General features: G+C 54.3%; 1 protein-coding gene across 9 annotated transcripts in view; it reads right to left on the reverse strand.

Moving 5' to 3' along the window:
- The window catches only part of TNRC18 (trinucleotide repeat containing 18), a 119,151-nt gene that overhangs the window by 42,938 nt on the left and 58,308 nt on the right, over positions 1–17,905 (reverse strand). For 8 of the 9 annotated variants that reach the window (XM_054655453.2, XM_016957059.4, XM_016957057.4 and 5 more), the window contains 6 exons: positions 12,988–13,163; positions 12,237–12,373; positions 11,934–12,062; positions 9,750–9,921; positions 7,275–7,635; positions 2,172–2,447 (listed from right to left, as the gene is read on the reverse strand). In XM_054655453.2, coding sequence (XP_054511428.2) covers positions 2,172–2,447; positions 7,275–7,635; positions 9,750–9,921; positions 11,934–12,062; positions 12,237–12,373; positions 12,988–13,163 — 1,251 coding nt within the window. The remainder of the gene's footprint in view (positions 1–2,171; positions 2,448–7,274; positions 7,636–9,749; positions 9,922–11,933; positions 12,063–12,236; positions 12,374–12,987; positions 13,164–17,905) is intronic. The other variant, XM_016957060.4, reaches the window with a different exon arrangement.

A 17,905-nucleotide genomic window follows, 5' to 3' on the forward strand; every position in this document is an offset into this window, starting at 1 on the left:
CCAGCCTTCGCTTTGCGTCCAGAGTGCAGCGTGAGAGCAAATGCAAGAGACCAAAACAGACATTCAAAGCGTCATGGGGAGGGGTCAAGGGTGGAGGGATGGTCGGGCTGCTGGAAGAAGCAGACATACTAGAAAAGCCAAGCCAGTTACGGAGTTTAGTACCAGGTCAGCGAGGCCCTATTACCCAAATATCCCTTTCAAGACCTGCTCAGTGGTGGACTGGCGGGGATGGAGGGGGGCACTGAGGAGCCTGGGCCTCCCCCGCCTCCCCTCACACCCCGCACTCCCCTATCTGGGTCCTGTCCACTTGGCACTGCAGCGTCCAGCCCGGAGCCCCTTCCTAAGAGGCCTAGGGGGCTGCCTGCTTCTCTGTGGGGTCTCAGCTGGGGCAGGAGGGCTCAAAAACTTGGAAGCAGAAACCGTGGCTTTAAGGGGGCATGGGGTGGGGGCGTGGGGTCCAGCCCATGGGGGAGATGGGGGAAAGGGAGGAGGCCGGGGAGGGAGAAGGGGATCGTAAACTAACCCAGCTCATCCACGGACAGCCCGGGCAGGGGGAGGCCTCGGAAAACGAGGCTGGCCAGTGGGTCGGGGGCCTCTCTTCTTGGTCCGGGGTGGTGTTCGCTCAGAGGGGTAGTAGCAGCCCAGGGGAACATGGGCCCCGGGGCATCGTACTCCTCGCCATACCACCTCCTGGTCACCCAAATGGATCTCTGCCAATTTGGAGGGGAGGTCTGGGAGGGGAGGCAGTAGACCAGGAATTCAAGAGCAGGGCTGGAAAAACAGGGCGGGCGGGGGGCGGGGGCAGCATTCAGGTCCCGGGGTGCCCGAGCCAGGTCAAACCCAGGGACACGATGACACCTCCAGACCTTCCTCAGGGAGTAGCTGACATCCAGGTGTGGCTACCCAGGGCCTGGGGGATCCCCTCGGCTGGCCCTAGGGGGAGTTCGCCCTGAAGCAAATCCTAAAACCAGGGCTAGGAAAAAATGTCAGAGATTCACTTGCTTCCCTTTCTTGGGGCATTTCTGGTTGAAGGGCCCGAAAGGCTCACACACATCTAACCCCAGAAGCACAATTCTGACACTGGAAAGGGCAAGGCCAGTGGGTTCTCAGGGGCCTGGCAGCTCTCTCTTGAGAACCGAGGTGGCTGAGGACCCCAGGCTGGGACCAGGCCAGCCTCTCTCCAAACAGAGCACGATGCTCCGTCCCTTGATGCGACAACGGAGCCGCTTTCGTATTGAATGACAGAGACCAGGGGTGTCAAAGGCTCTGGGCCCTGTGCTGCCTACGCACCCTTCAAAACAGAAATACACGTGAGAAGACAAGTGTTTATAAATAATAGTTTTTAACCACTGGCAAGTAAGAATAGAGCTTTAAGAAAATAAAAGACAAAACAAGCAACTAAAAAAACATGATGATGCTGGAGGTGAAGGCGCTTGATTTTAAACCTGAAAAATGAAATGAATGCCAATCGCTACCAGGGATATTTGAATAACACAGGCAAGCGGCAGGCGGCACGGTCCCGTCCCTACTCCTTCTGGGTGGGGAGGAGGGAGGGGAGGAGGTGGGGGAGAAACAAAATGAGAGGGAAGCGTCAACCTAATGTCTAGTAAGGACACAGCAAGAGAGACAAGGCACACAGGTTTAGTTAAAAATGAACTCGATATGTTTAATAAAGCTTGGTATTACCAAAATCGCGGTACAAACATCAAGTCACACGCCCACACGACAGAATTCCATTTACAAAATGTTCCTCGGGAAGCCTCCACCGAACCCGCGCCCAAAGAGAGCCCGAACCAAGCCTGGGGTCTCTGGGTGGGCAGAAAACGTGAGTGCGGCGGTGGGGGGAACTCGGGGGAGGGGGAGGAGGGCAGGGAGGAGGGAAAGTGGAGAAAAACGCAGACTCAAAAGCAGTCCATATAACAGCTCAAAAAGAGCCAGCCGGTGATATTATCACAATGATACAGTACAAATCAAAGCAAAAATCAAAATCATTCGGCTGATAACAGCAGGCTACGCTGCCAAGAACCCAGATGGCAGCCTTCTTGCGGCCATCCGCACGGGCCTCCTCACCCACCATCTCTCCCGTGCGCCCACTCGCTTCCCTCTCGCTCACTCGCACGCACTCTCTCGCTAGGAAACACGGAAGGTATTTTGTGTTTGGAGCTAGTAACCTTGGTCAAACGATTCCTCCGAAGAGTCGCTGAAGGAGGAACGCGCCTCCGCCTCTCGAAGCAGCAAACAAAACGGCTGCTTCCTGCCGGTGGCCGGCTTGGGTTTCAGAGTCCGGGGGGCCGCCAGGCCCCTCTTGGTCAGCTTGGGGCCACCAGCTGCCTTGCTGTTCTTTGCCACCATGCTACACAGGAGGGAAGGCGTCAGTTTGGAGCTGGAGGGGCCTTGGGCGGGCCACTCGTCCTTCAGGAATTCTTCGTCTTCCTCTGAGTCCGTATCTGCAGTCAAAGTAGTTTTTAATAGAGATAAGTCACAGGGCAGCAGGAGCTGGTGTCATTTTATTGGTTTTAATGGTTCTGAGAACGTACTGGAAGGTGCCAGAACAAACAGGTCCGAATACCTAGTAGGCGGCCGTGCAAAGGCCTTGCCCCATGTCACCAGCTCCCCTCCCAGTCCAGGCTTCTCCCTTGCCCCGGGTGCCTCGGTCATTGCACGGCATCTTCCGAGTGCTGGACCCAGGCCCTTCCTAGACTGGATGCTGCCAGCCTCACCCACCAGTCACTCCAGCCTTTCCGGGCACCGGAGGATGAGAGAAGCCCTATGCTCAGGAAGGACTGTCCCCCGGTCACGGTAGTCACTGCCTGTCCTATGGGATTACGATGGCCCAAGGGCGACAACCGCAGAGGACCTGACTCAGGAGGGAAAGGGCTCATGACAGCCAATCATGCATTCTCTTCCCAGTGCCCCTCCCAGCAGCCTCCCAGTGGCAGCACGAAACAGGCCACAGTAAGGGTGTTTACACCATGGGAATGGGCAAACGCTGTTACCGCTAGCAGATCCCTTGCCCTTCTTTCTACGAGCCGGTGCGCCGGCCCACCACTGCTGGCTTCCCCAAAGTCTCCAGCCTAACTATACAACAGAGGACAAGAGTCTTCAAATCTTCCGGGGAGACAACCAGCCAGCTTTGGGAGGGGAGCCTGCCAGGCAGGCAACGCTCCGGCCCCCGCCATGCTCACGCCATTTTGATCTGCTTTTCTTACTGGGCAAGATGGGAAGACAGGGGTTCCAGAGACAGAGAATAATCCCCTGATCTGCTGAAATCCACTCCAGACGGGGGGAACGTGAACCAATACAGCTACAGCTCTGGCAGCACCTGCCACCTCCGAGTCCAAGAGAAACCACATGCACGCATCCATGGCGGGCATTCCTCTGACTGCTCCCACCAACACCTAAGCTTTCACTCCAGCAAGACCCCAACCTCAGGATGGTCCGGCAACTCTCGGGTGGGACAAGGGTCCAGCCCCGCCAGGCTACCAGCCCCTGCCCATCTAACCAGTCAAAGTGCGCTCTCTCTTGTATGCTCCAATCTGTCCCTCCCAAGGCTGTGTCCCAGGCTGGAGAGGCTAAGTGGGTGACAACCAACTTGGCGTCCTACAAGAACCCACAGGGAGGTCGGGTGCAATGGCTTGCATCTGTAATCCTACCACTTTGGCAGGCTGAGGTGGGCAGCTCACGTGAGGCCAGGAGTTCGAGACCAGCCTGGCCAACATGGCGAAACCCCGTCTGTATTTTTTAAAAATACACAAACTGTTGTATTTTCTATTTGTATTGTATTGTGGTGGACAGGGCCTGTTATCCCAGCTACTCCGGAGGCTGAGGTGGGAGGATCACTTGAACCCAGGAGGTGGAGGTTGCAGTGCGGCCGAGATCACACCACTGCACTCCAGCCTGGGCAACAGAGCAAGACATCATCTAAAGAAAAAAAAAAAAAAAAAACCCACAAGGCGTGCCAGCGACCCCTACAATCGAAACTGAAAAAGCAAGAGGACACCGTTCTCGCTTCGACCTCCGTCCAGCTCAGCAACTCCCTGCTGGACACACCCCTACCTCCTTGTGAACCCTGCACTCTCTCTGACCCAGAATTGCAGAAAAGCAGATTATAAAAAATAAACAGAGGAGCGCTCTGCAGAGCCAGGTGAATCCCACAGCCACCGTCCTGCTGGAGCCAGGCCCACTGAATTCCTCACTGCTCCCTGAGTCCGTTTCTCTCATCCAGGACAGTGGAGTTTTCGACACAGGCACGATGGAGTGAGGTTGCCCATTTGACCATTCCCAGACCAGGCACGGCGGCTCATGCCTCTAATCCCAGCACTTTGGGAGGCCGAGGCAGGCGGATCACCTGAGGTCAGGAGCTCAAGACCAGCCTGGCCAATGTGGTGAAACCCCGTCTCTACTAAAAATAACAGCATTAGCTGGGCGTGGTGGTGCGTGCCTGTAACCCCAGCTACTCAGGAGGCTGAGGCAGGACAATCACTTGAACCCGGGAGGCGGAGGTCACAGTGAGCCGAGATCATGCCACTGTACTCCAGCCTGGGCAAAAAGAGCAAAACTCCATCTCAAAATAATAATAATAGTAGTAATAATAAATAAATAAAACGGACATTCCCTCACACGTGCCAAGAGTGAACACACCAGCTCGGAGCACCCCAGAGACATCAGAGACAGAGCACATCTCTGACCTCCAGCTCCACCCCATCCACGTCCACCTGAAAGTGGGGAATTCTTTCAGCTACCACCCAAACTGCATCCACAGACCCCAATCCCTCAGAAGATCAAAAGAACAGCAATCTCCCCCGACTTCCCTGAACCCCCTTCACTTTTCCAAAATGAGCAGAGATTGAGAGAGCAAAAGAAAGCCCCTCCCTTCCCCCTCAGAGTGATGAGTCTCTGGCACTGTCTCTTCCTGCTTGTGCCCACACACTGGCCAGGAGCCTGGGCTACACTGCTCTGATCACACCCGTCCCAATCAAAGAAGCACGGAAACCATGACACTCTCATATGTCCTCAGCACAGAAGGCATGAGCCAGCTGCTTAACTCACACCCATAGGGAGCATCAGTCCTGGTGACCTGCTAGCCTAGGACAGACAAAACACATGCACCCTGAAAAAACTAGCAGCTTAATTCCGTGCCAGGTGCCACGTTCAGCTCTCTGCCCACGTAAGCTCACTTAAGGCCCCCAACGACCCCGTAAAGCAGGTGACGATATCTTAACTCTGAGTCCATAAACACTTTTTATTTTCTTAAGAAAACATGCTTTACGGTATCAATAAACATGTCGACTTTTTGCCCTTGACATTCAAACTCCCCCTTCTCCGCCCATGAACCGGCCAGAGCCAATCAAAAGCCCCAGACACACAGAACCAGGCAGCTGCCAATGCAAAAGCTCTCCACCCGCCCCAGGGCCTGGGGATTCCCAGAACAAACACCACTGACACTGACATGGGCCAGAACCCAGGAAGCTCCCTCCTCCTGGCCTCCCTGCAGCTGGCCACAAACTTAGCACCTGTCCACCCTGGGCATGAGGTGCTCTGTCCACAAATACTGAGCAAGCACCCACTACCTGCCAGGCAGCAGGTTCTGGGCCACAAGAGGCCATAACTATGAGGACGCTCCAATCTGACAGTCTCTTGTTAAATGAGATAAAACTCCATTCTTCAGTCCCATCAGGACTGCTCCATTTCAAGAGCTCAATAGCAGCTAGGCAAGGCAGCTCACGCCTGTAATCCCAGCACTTTGGGAGGCGGAGGCAGGAGGATCTCTTGATCCCAGGAGTTTAAGACCAGCATGGGCAACACAGCAACACTCAGCCTCTATAAAAATAAAAATAGTAGTAGTGTGCGCCTATGGTCCCAGCTATTCGGGAGGCTAAAGTGGGATGCTTGCTTAAGGCCAGGAGTTCCAGACTAGCCTGGAAAACAGGGAGACCCCATCTCTACGAAAATAAAAATAAATTAGCTGCACGTGGTGGTACACAGCTGTAGTCCCAGATACTCAGGAGGTTCAGAGGGGAGGATTGCTTGAGCCCAGGCACCAGCCTGGGAAACACTTCAAGACCCTGTCTCTACAAAAAATTTTAAAAATTAGCCGGGTGTGGTGGTGCTCACCTAGTCCCAGCTACTCGGGGGGCTAAGGCAGGAAGATCACTTGAGCCCAGGAGCTCGAGGCTGCAGTGAGTTATGATGGCCCCACTGCACTCCAGCCTAAGCAATAAGAAGAGACCCTGTCTCAAAAAACGCAAGGCACAGTAGCTCACGCCCATAATCCCAGCACTTTGCAGGCCGAGGCAGGTGGATCACCTGAGGTCAGGAGTTCAGGACCAGCCTGGCCAACATGGCAAAACCCCGTCTCTACTAAAAATACCAAATTAGCTGGGTGTGGTGGCACAAGCCTGTAGTCCCAGTTACTCGGGAGGGAGAGCCAAGGGAATCGCTTGAACCCAGGAGCTAGAAGTTGCAGTGAGCCAAGATCGCACCACTGCACTCCAGCCTGGACGACAGAGTGAGACTCCGTCTCAAATTAAAAAAAAAAAAAAATAGTGGGACACAGCCATGATGGCAGCAGGTTCCAGTGGGTAGGTGGGTCGGGCCGAACCAGGTTTAACCCCGAGTCGCCTCTCCGCACCCGAGCGCACACACTCCCCTCTGGCTCTCGGGCCACATCATCCCCAGTAACAACATGGGGGTACCACTGTCAGAGCTGCCACAGACACAGTAACGCCAATGAACCCCTGCATCCATAGCCGAGCACGGTGGGCGCTCCATAAACACTGCTTCCGCCAACACTTCGCGACAAAGCCGTGGTCCGCAACAGACGGCATGCTTCCTGTGGGTAGGGGAGTCCGGTCACCTCTAGGACCCTCAAGAGCAGTCGCGCTCCAGGCCTCTCTAGGCCAAACAGCCGCAAACTCTATGACGCGCAAGGCCTCCTCGCCTATGACATCCGGTAGGCAAGCGGAGGGCGGGCAAGACAGGGCCGACGGAGGTCGGGTCCCAACCGCCAATCACGGGCGCCCACCAATCACAGGCACCTGCCTGGCATCACACCCGCCAGTCACAGGCATATCCGCTTCAGGCGGCCTCCCCCCCACTTCCGGCTTGGAGGCCATGCCAAGCTCAGGCACTGTAGTGCGCCCCAGAGAGAGAGAGAGAGAGCGAGAGCGGGGGGGGGGGGGGGGGGGGGGGGGGGCGGAGGAGGACGGTGGAGAGAAGAGGGGAGAAAAGGAGAGAAGCAGCGGACCAGAGGTGGCGCGGCATACGCTACTTACTGTAAGAGTAGCTGCTCACTTCCGAGGCAAACGGGGAATGGGCCGACTTGGGCTGGCCTCTGGCCTTGAACCCCACCTCCATCTTCCTGGTTTTGGCTGCCCTTTTGTGTTTACCTTCTCTGGAGGATTTCAGAGACAGGCCGAGGCCCTTGGCCAGCGCCTTCCTGTCCTTCCCCAGCAGGCTGTCGTAAGGAGTCAAGTACCTGCCGCAGCCCCCGCTAGTTTTCGATTTCCCCCCAGCACTGTCCGAAAACTTGAAGGGCGACTTCAACTTGTCCTGCTTGGTGAGGGAGAGGGCCTTGTCGAGCTTGCTTGCCAACTGCTCCTGGTCGCTGGCCATCTTCTTCTTCTTAATCTTTAGCTGGAGAGGGAAGGTGGGTCATGGGTTAAAAGATTTGACAAAACAGTGTAGTGGGTTTCAGTGCACATGCTCTGCCCAGCCTGGGCTCCAATCCTTCCCCTGCCTCTGATTTAACTCCTCTTAGCATGCATATATATTTATTATTTTTTTTAGAGACGGAGTCTCGCTCTGTCGCCCAGCCTGGGGTTCAGTGGCGCGATCTCGGCTCACTGCAACCTCCACCTCCCAGGTCCAAGCATTTCTCCTGCCTCAGGCTCCCGACTAGCTGGGAGTCGCAAGTCACTGCAGCCTCGACCTCTGGGCTCTGTGACCCTCCCGCCTCAGCTTTTCTGGTAGCTGGGAATACAGGCGTGCGCCACCACTCCTGGCTAATTTTTATTATTTTTATTTTTGTAGAGCTGGGGTTTCATCATGTTGCCCAGGCTGGTCTCAAACTTTGAGGCTCAAGCCATTCTCCCACCTCAGCCTCCCAAACTGTTGGGATTCCAGGCTGACCACGACTGGCCAGCTTCAATGTGTAACTCTGTAAAATGGGGGTACTTGTGTCTGGGTATCGCAAGGTGCCTTTGAAGATGAACTCAGATAAGGTATGCAGTGACCACAACGTCTGGTACAAGGTAACCACTTATTAAATAGCTGGTGCTGTGGTTACACTGATCGCTGGCCCTGGCTTTCCGTGGCACTGCTTGGTGCCTCCTAAGGAAGTACTTCTACCAAGTGCTGCTGCCGATGGCCTGGAGAAGGCAGCCGGATTAAGGGAGGAGGAAAGGAATCAAGATCAAAAACCCAGATTGAAGCGCAGCTGATATGCCTATCTCAGCCACCTACAGCAGCTGACAAAGTACTAGTGCACACTCCAAACCAGTTCATCCAACTAAAGGGGCCGAAGCTGCCAAAAAAAAATGCCTCAAGTGTTCCTTGGATGCCTGAAGCAGAAAGAACGATTAGAGATTTCACAGATTAAATTCCTGCCTGCATGTCTATCGTCAGCTGTAGTCATTTGTTGAAGCGAAACACGCAGTTTCAAAGCCATTAATGCCCCAGGTTTGAACATTTTATCTCGATTTTCTTTAATCAGGTGACATTTCTTAAGGAAGAAAAAGGCTGGGATGGTGTCAATTAAAACAAAAGCATCCCTCACCACAATCTGAAAGTCACAACGATCTGGTGTAACGCCGGCAATCTTTCTTCTCTTAGACCCCGTCTCCCTCCATGAGCCTGTCCCTCTCAGCCAAGTCAACCAGAATACCCCTCAGCTGGGTGCAGTGGCTCACACCTGCAATTCCAGCACTTTGGGAGGCTGAGGTAGGCAGATCACCTGAGGTCAGAAGTTCGAGGCCAGCCTGGCCAAGATGGTGAAACCCCATCTCTACTAAAAATACAAAAATTAGCTGGACATAGTGGTGGGCACCTGTAATCCCAGCTACTTGGGAGGCTGAGGCAGGAGAATCGCTTGAACCTGGGAGGCGGATGTTGCAGTGAGCCGAGATCGTGCCACGGCACTCCAACCTGGGTGACTGAGTGACTCTGTCTCAAAAAAACAAACAAAAAAAAACTACCCCTTTGCACTGGACTTTATGGGGAAGGATGGCAAGGTACATTAGTATTTACAAAAAGGCACCTTAAGTGGATGATTTCAATGTTCTGAAGAAATAAGAAGAATCAAGGAGTTGGCTCTCAGCCCATTACCCCTGGAGAGTTCAGAGAGGAAATTACCATGGCACCAAGCCCTTGTTTCTTAGAACTACGGAATGGCAAAGCTGCTCATTAAACAATTACACCATTAAACAACAGAGCAATTGTATTACTTGGTTAAGAACTTGTGTCTCTCCTTGGCTTTAGCAAAGGGTCATGCAGCACACAGAGGGAGATAGCTTTTAGGCCTCCTGTCTCTGAGGCTGTGTTACGTCGGTAGGTCTCTGACCTCCTCTGGGCCTTAATCTCCCCCTCTGTACAATAAGGAAGATTGGAGAAGAGTCATTCTGGCATTAAAGACAACCACTTCTAAGGTTTCTGTACAGGAACAAGGGGCCTGCGAAGGGAGCGTGAACTCTTAACACACCCTCGACACCTCCCTGAAAGATCTCACACACCTGGAAGACTGGGTTACTCACCTGACTGATGAAGTCGGACGAGGCCTCATGTTCATCCCAAGTCTGGTTCCTCCCCCTGGCTTTCCCCATTCCGATGAGGGCATCGTGTTCCTCCTCAGACCCCTTGTGTCTCTTTCTTATCCCTGCTCCGAGCTCGTAATCATCTGATGTCAGTAGAGACTTGCTGCTTAGCCTGAAACGCAGACACACTGCCGGTCAGCACCCTGGCCAGACAAGACTCGCAGGCTGAGGTCCACCCTCATGGCCCTGAAGGGTTGGGCTCTGGACCCTGAGCGTGGACAGTGATGGCAGAGTGATGGGCACGGGGAGATGGATCTTGTAAAACAACAGTGCTGGAATTCTGGGATATTTGTGAATGAGGCAGAATGAGAGTTTAAGGTGAAAGAAGGAAAAAAGCATTTTCTTTCTTGTGCGCTTTTACGCGTACACTCACACACACACACATCTCTGTGCGGTCAGATACCTATTTACCAAATCGTGCCAAGAACAAAGATCAGAAACGCCAAGGAAATCCACCAGGATGGCAGGGGGAGTTTAGAACACAAGTGTACACGAAGGAGGATTCCAGTCTCTCTTTTCCAGTAAGGGAAAAAAAAAAACGAAGAAGGAGCCACTTGCTGGTCTCTGGAATCCCGTGCGCAGTGGGGACACAGACATGGCTTAGAAGCCCCACTTGCTTGCTTTAAGCTGAAACTTCACAGGTGATCGAAACAGCCGATCTGTACTTGGCACTCACTCACTGTGTGTCTTGCACTGTGTTAGTGGCTTTATATTTTGGCCACAAACGTTTGCTGCTGCTGTATTTTATTTATTTATTTATTTATTTATTTATTTATTTTTAGATGGAGTCTCACTCTGTTGCCAGGATGCAGTGCAATGGCTCGATTTCAGCTCACTGCAACCTCTGCCTCCCAGGTTCAAGCAATTCTCCCACCTCAGCCTCCCGAATAGCTGGGATTACAGGCACACACCACCACACCTGGCTAATTTTTGTATTTTTAGTAAAGAAGGGGTTTCTCCATGTTGCCCAGGCTGGTCTCAAACTCCTGGCCTCAAGTGATCAGCCTGCCTTGGCCTCCTAAAGTGCTGGGATTACAGGCGTGAGCCACCGTGGCCAACCTGTGTACTTATTTTTTTATAGATGAGAAAACAGGCTCGGAAAAGCTAACACCTGGCCCGAGATCGGTCACACTAAGGGGTGGTGCTGGGACTCAATAACAGGAAATTTAACCAGTGCAGGCCACACCCCTGACCACCACGCTGCTGGTGGCCACAGCCTCCTGCCCTCTTCTCCGGGAAACTCTCCCTGTCCCTGCTGCGGCTGGTGAGGGAGATTTCTACCTCTCTCCATCCTCTCTTCGGTCAGAAACATCCAAGAATGTTAAATGCAAGACATGGGGGCCTTGGGACTGTTTTATCCTGAGAAGAACTGTGGCCTTCCCACTGCCTCTCCTGTGCCCTCCGAAGGTCCCCCCACGCTCCTTCTGCTTCCTCAGGGCAGGTCTTGAGCCGCCTAGCGTCTACCCGACCCTCCTGCCCCAGGCTCCGAACACTCCGACCCCTTTCCTTGACGGGCCCCTTTCCGATCGTGCTACAGACACCGAGGGAAGGACGAAGCATCTTTTCTGTGCACGCCTAGCCCTGCGGGAAAAGCTCTCATTCCAGCTGGCGTTCAGAAAGACCCACACAGGCGCCCCACAAGGCTGCGACCGCCGCCCGAGGAGGAGAAGCTTGTCCCCAAGTGCCAGAAGGGGCCAGCCCTGGTCTCGGGGCAAGCCAGCAGGTCCGGCACGGCGGAGACCGAGCGACAGCCGGGTCATAGCCCGTCCCAACAAGCAAGGCTGGCAGCCCAGCGGGTCCTTCCGCAGGGAGGAGGCGCATGGAAAAGAGGAGGAATTAGGCCCTAGGCGTGAGGAGGCAGGCGTGGCAGGAAGACAGGTGAAGCGCTGGGTTAGGACACGGGAAAAATCTGTCGCAGGAGCCATCCTCCCGGCTCAGCACCGGCCTCGCTCCCTCCTGGCCCGGGCAGCACAGGCCGTGCTCCCCGAGGGCCACTGCTGCGGGTAGGTCAGAGCCCGAGGGACGCGAGGTCCCCCAGCACCCCGAGGCAGGCCCTGCGTGGGGCCCGGGCTCCTCCCCTCAAGCTGTGTGCCAGTCCCCGACCCACCGAGGGGCCAGCCTTACTTTCCGCTACTGTGGCCGCTCTTCCCTCTCTTGCGGGGGGGCGACAGGGCGCTCGGGGCGTGGGTCCGTTTCCGCGGCCTGCCAGGGCCTCTGCGTGCCAAGCTTCTATGGGGTTCCTCGCGCCTGTCCCTTAAAAAGAATCACACGCTTGGCTGTGACGCTGGGGGGCGGGCGGGGCGCGGAGAACGGGCACACGATGCACACACGGCGCCGGGTCCACGCACACCTCGACGGCTGCTGCGCGCCTGGGGGCCTGGTGGGCCGGGGCAGGGGCCCCACGGGGCGGGCGGGGGACACACTCACTCGGAGTCCCGGCGGCGCTGCAGCTTCACCAGCTCCCGCTGCTTCTCCTTGTACTGGCGCTGCACCTCGGCCAGCCGCATCCGGAAGTCCAGCTCCAGGGCATCCATGTCCTCCAAGGAGGACTTCATGGCGTACATCTGGGGGAAGAACCGGGAGAGGAGGAGGGGGTGAGGATGCCACTGCCTAACGACGCCCACCGCCCACCCAGATGCCCCTGAGGAAGGGGAGACTGCACTGGGAGCTGGGGCTCGAGTCCCACCGCTGCCACCTCCTGACTGTGGCCATGGCCTCATCGTATGCAAGGGACCCTGTGCTGGCTCTGCGGGGCTGTGGCAGTGCTCAATTAGATGTCATGCCTGAAGCACAGTGCTTGCGTGTGACACCTGCTCCATCAGTGAGGGCCACTGTGTCGTTTATAAACGGAAGGCTCAGCAAGGGGATGCTGCAGCCCCAGTCCCCGTGGGCACCTAAGGCCAGAGCTACATGTGACCCTGGGCTACTCTGTTTCCAGTGGATCACACCGCGACCTGTGTGATGAGCCTGACATGCTAGCAGACAGGTAAACTGAGTCCCCGAGAAGGGCAACCACTTGACTGGGACCACACAGCACATCAGCACAAGGAGCTGAATGTAGCTCAGGCCTCTCTGGCGCCAAAGCCAGCCACGCCCCAGGCAGTAGGGCACCTCCACAGAGGGGCCTCCCACCCAGCCTCCCCCTCGGACCCCAGGGAGGAAGCAGCCAGCCGCTCACCCGCTCCTCCTTCTTCCGCATCCAGCTGTACTTCTTGTTGGGCTTCAGCTCCCGCGGGAGCCGCAGGTTCTTGAGTGGGTCCACCACGGGCCCATCCAGCACCTCCCTCAGCATGTGGCTGCCAGCTGCCAGCAGACTCTCCAGGGAGGGCCGCGCCACCAGGGCCCGCTCCACACCTGTGGACAGGAGGTAGGTAACAGGGCGCTGCCGCCACCCCTTCCCCAACCCCAAACGGGGATGCCGAGGCCCAAAGTAAGCGCAGGCCCCAGGCCACACGTGCCCATCCCCCAAGGTGCTGAGTAGACAGAGGCCTTTGTGACATGCCGGAAGTCCTGAGCATCTCTAAACAAGAACGGGGAGAAGGCCAGGCATGGTGGCTCACGCCTGTAATCCCAGCACTTTGGGTGGCTGAGGCGGGCAGATCACCTTAGGTCGGGAGTTCAAGACCAGCCTGGCCAACATGGTGAAACAGTGAAACCCCACCTCTACTAAAAATAACAAAAACTAGCCGGGTGTAGTGGCACACGCCTGGAATCCCAGCTACTCGGGAGACTAAGGCGGGAGAACCACTTGAACCCGGGAGGCAGAGGTTGCAGTGAGCTCAGTTTGCACCACCGCATGCCAGCCTGAGCAACAGAGCAAGACTCCATCTCAAAAAAAATAAATAAATAGGCCAGGCGCGGTGGCTCACGCCTGTAATCCCAGCACTTTGGGAGGCCGAGGCGGGCGGATCATGAGGTCAGGAGATGGAGACCATCCTGGCTAACATGGTGAAATCCCATCTCTACTAAAAAATACAAAAAATTAGCCGGGTGTGGTGGCAGGCGCCTGTAGCCCCAGCTACTCAGGAGGCTGAAGCAGGAGAATGGCGAGAACCTGGGAGGCGGAGCTTGCAGTAAGCCGAGATGACGCCACTGCACTCCAGCCTGGGCGACAGAGGGAGACTCCATCTCAATCAATCAATCAATCAATCAATCGAACAGGAGAGAAGGCAGCACGCCTGGCACAGGGTCCTGTGCTCTATTCACAGAGTACAGGCTAGGCACAGCATAAGCCTCCAGAGGGAGGGCCTCCAAAGACCGAAGGGTTCTTTCCAGCAGTACGGCTCTCCTTCCACTTATTTGTACGTGCATTTTTCCATAGTGAATATGCATGGCTCTTATAATCAGAAAAAAGCCCAGGATGAAAAACACAAACCAAGCAGAAAGGTGTAAAAAAAAAAGACAGCCTGCTTCCTTCCTCCTCCAACACACAGGTCCCTCCCTCGGGAGGCTACTGTGGGTGCAGTTTCCAGTAGACAGTTCCAGAAATGATTATGCATATTCAAATGCACACGACATCCACGGGCATCCTTTAAAATATAAAAATAAGCCGGGTGCAGTGGCTCACGCCTGTAATCCCAACACTTTGGGTTGCCAAGGCAGGTGGATAATTTGAGGTGAGCAGTTTTGAGACCAGTCTGGCCAACATGGTGAAACCCTGTCTCTATTAAAAATTCAAAAATTAGCTGGGCATGGTGACAAGCACCTGTAGTCCCAGCTATTCAGGGGTTGAGGCATAAGAACTGCTTAAACTCAGGAGGCAGAAGTTGCAGTGAGCTGAGATTGAGCCACTCCAACCTGGGCAACACAGCGAGACTCCAGCTCAAAAACAAAATTAAATAAAATATAAATGTAAACTGGGTGCCTGTAGTCCCAGCTACTCGGGAGGCTGAGGCAAGAAGATCACTTGAACCCAGGAAGTTGAGACTGCATGATCACACCACTGCACTCCAGCCTGGGCAACAGAGCGAGCCTGTCTCAAAGAAAACACACACACACACACACACACACACACACACACACACACACACACACACGATCTCAGGCTGGGCACGGTGGCTCATGCCTGTAATCCCAGCACTTTGGGAGGCCGAGGCGGGTGGATGGCTTGAGGCCAGGAGTTTGAAACCAGCCTAGCCAACATGGTAAAACCCCCTCTCTACTAAAAATACAAAAATTAGCTGGGCATGGTGGTGACCACCTGTAATCCCAGCTACTTGGGAGGCTGAGGCACCAGAATCGCTTGAACCCAGGAGGCAGAGGTTGCGGGGAGGCATGATAGCCCCACTGCACCCCAGCCTGGGCAACAGAGGGAGGCTGTCTCAGGAAAAAAAAAAAAAAAAAAGATCTCAATCAATACATACTGTATCACATTTTGCTTTTTTTCTGCTTAATGCCTTTTCTCATATTAGCACAAAGCAAACATCTACCTCCTCATTATCAGCTTGGACCTTATAAAAACTGCCATCTCTAAAGGTCAAAAACACTAGAATGCCAGCAATTTGAAATGGCCAAACGTGCAAAGGAGCCTACGCAGAATCATGCGGGGGGGCGGGGCGGAAGGGCAGCCTAGAACACTCTTGAATTGATGAGTTTTGAGTCATCTAAGTCATCTCCCATTGATGGCATTTAGATTGTTTCCTATCTTTTCAAGATAGGGTCTCACTCTGTCCCCCACCCAGGCTGGAGTTCACCATCACACGTCACCACAGCCTCAAGCTGCCAGGCTCAAGCAATCACCCTGCCTCAGCCTCCTGAGTAGCTGGGACCACAGGCATATGCCGTCACACCCGGCTAGTTTTTGTATTTTTTTGTAGAGATGGGGTCTTGCTATGTTTCCCAGGCTGGTCTTGAACTCCTGGGCTCAAGTGATCCTCCCGCCTCAGCCTCCCAAAGTGCTGAGATTACAGGCGTGAGCCACCGTGTCCGGCCTCCTATCTTTTTGTAATAGGAGCACATGGGCACATAGCTGGGACACGTGTGACAGGAAGAACCTCACCAGTGTGATGAATATGACCAGGTGTGTGCAGTTCTCTCTCTGATAAATACTCCCCCTACCCTCCAGGAAGGGTGCTCCAACCACAGAGATCTTGCTTTAGTCTCTACCAAATTTAAATGAGTTCTATTATAATTTTTCAATTGACATTTCATTTTTTTAATGCACACGGGGTCTCGCCATGTTGCCCGGGCGGGTCTTAAACTCCTGGGCACAAGCAGTCCTTCTGCCGCGGCCTCCCAAAGTATTGGGATTGCAGACGTGAGCCACCATGCCCGGCTGACATTTTCTTTGTGATCTAAAATACCAATTTTTGGCTGGGTGTGGTGGCTCACGTCTGTAATCCCAGCATTTTGGGAGGCCGAGGCGGGCGGATCATCTGAGGTCAGGAGTTCGAGACCAGCCTGACCAACATGGAGAAACCCTATCTCTACTAAAAATACAAAAAACTAGCCGGGCCTGGTGGCGCATGCCTATAATGCCAGCTACTCAGAAGGCTGAGGCAGGAGAGTCGCTTGAACCTGGGAGGCGGAGACTGCGGTGAGCCGAAAACCATATTCTCTATTGGCAGTGTGCAAAGTTCCAGAGACAGACATGACTAATGATGCTGCTGAGGGGGAGCTTCTCTTCCTTGGCACTATTCACATTTCACTATTCATTCGCATCTCTGCTGGGGGCTTGTCCTCTGCCTTCACTGTAGGGTGTCTTGCTGAGTCCCTGCCTTTACCCACTAGATGGCAGTAGTGCTCCCCCCAAGCTGTGACAACCAAAAATGTGGTTGCCAATGTCCCCTGGAGGAACAAAATCATCCCTAGTTGAGAATGCTTGTTTTGCTCTTCTTATATCTTTTTTTTTTTTTTTTGTGAGACAGAATCTCACTCTGTCGCCCAGGCTGGAGTGCAGTGACCAATCTTGGCTCATGCAACCTTCGCCTCCTGGATTCAAGCAATTCTGCCTCAGTCTCCGGAGTAGCTGGGACTACAGGTATGTGTCACCACACCCAGCTAATTTTTTTATTTTTAGTAGAGATGGGGTTTCCCCATGTTGGCCAGGCTGGTCTCAAATTCCTGACCTCAAGTGATCCGCCTGCCTTGGCCTCCCAAAGTGCTGGGATTGCAGGCGTGAGCCACCGCGGCTGGCCGCTCTTCTTATATCTTTAGGGAAACTGAGGCCACAAAGCCGCAAACCTGATCAGCTCCCAAAAGTTGATGTTAGATTGAAACCATCTCACCCACCCCATACCCCCGCCTCGAGGTCCTGCGAGACATAAGAGTCTACAATGTCAGGTAAGGATGGAGGGCTGTTCTGTTCTCCAAGAGGGGACCAAGGTACAACTCTGTCACCTCCTTCACCCTCCCACAAACCTATTATCCCTAAGCTCTTAACTGATCAGGCAAGGGACGCCCAAGTGACCTCTAGGCCAGTGGTGATGGGTTCAGTCGTGTCCCCACTAATTTAATATGCAAGAGTCCTAACCCCTAGTAACCTCATTAGGTAACCTCTGTGGGAGACAGGGCGTTTGCAGAGGTGGTCAAGTTCAAGTCATGACAGTGGGCCTTCATTCCGTAAGGCTGGTGTCCTAATAGGGTGGAGAATTCTGGGCTGGGTGCAGTGACTTACACTTGTAATCCCAGCACTTTGGGAGGCTGAGGCGGGCGGATCACTTGAGGCCAGGAGTTCAAGACCAGCATGGCCAACATGGGGAAACCCCGTCTCTACTAAAAATACAAAAATTAGCTGGATGTGGTAGCATGTGCCTGTAATCCCAGCTACTTGGGAAGCTGAGGCAGAAGAATCACCTGAACCCAGGAGGCAGAGCTTGCAGTGAGCGGAGATCACACCACTGCACTCCAGCCTGGGCAACAGAGGGAGATTCTGTCCCAAAAATAATTAAAAACAAAAACAAAAACCAGTACCAGGTGGGAAGACCAAGGGAATGTTTTTTGTTTTTTGTTTTTTTTTTGAGATGGAGTTCCACTCTTGTTGCCCAGGCTGGACGGCAGTGGTACCATCTCGGCTCACTGCAACCTCCGCCTCTTGGGTTCAAGTGATTTTCCTGCCTCAGCCTCCCGAGTAGCTGGGATTACAGGTGCCCGCCACC

This window comes from Pan troglodytes, chromosome 6, assembly GCF_028858775.2.
Source record: "Pan troglodytes isolate AG18354 chromosome 6, NHGRI_mPanTro3-v2.0_pri, whole genome shotgun sequence".
Taxonomy (NCBI): domain Eukaryota; kingdom Metazoa; phylum Chordata; class Mammalia; order Primates; family Hominidae; genus Pan; species Pan troglodytes.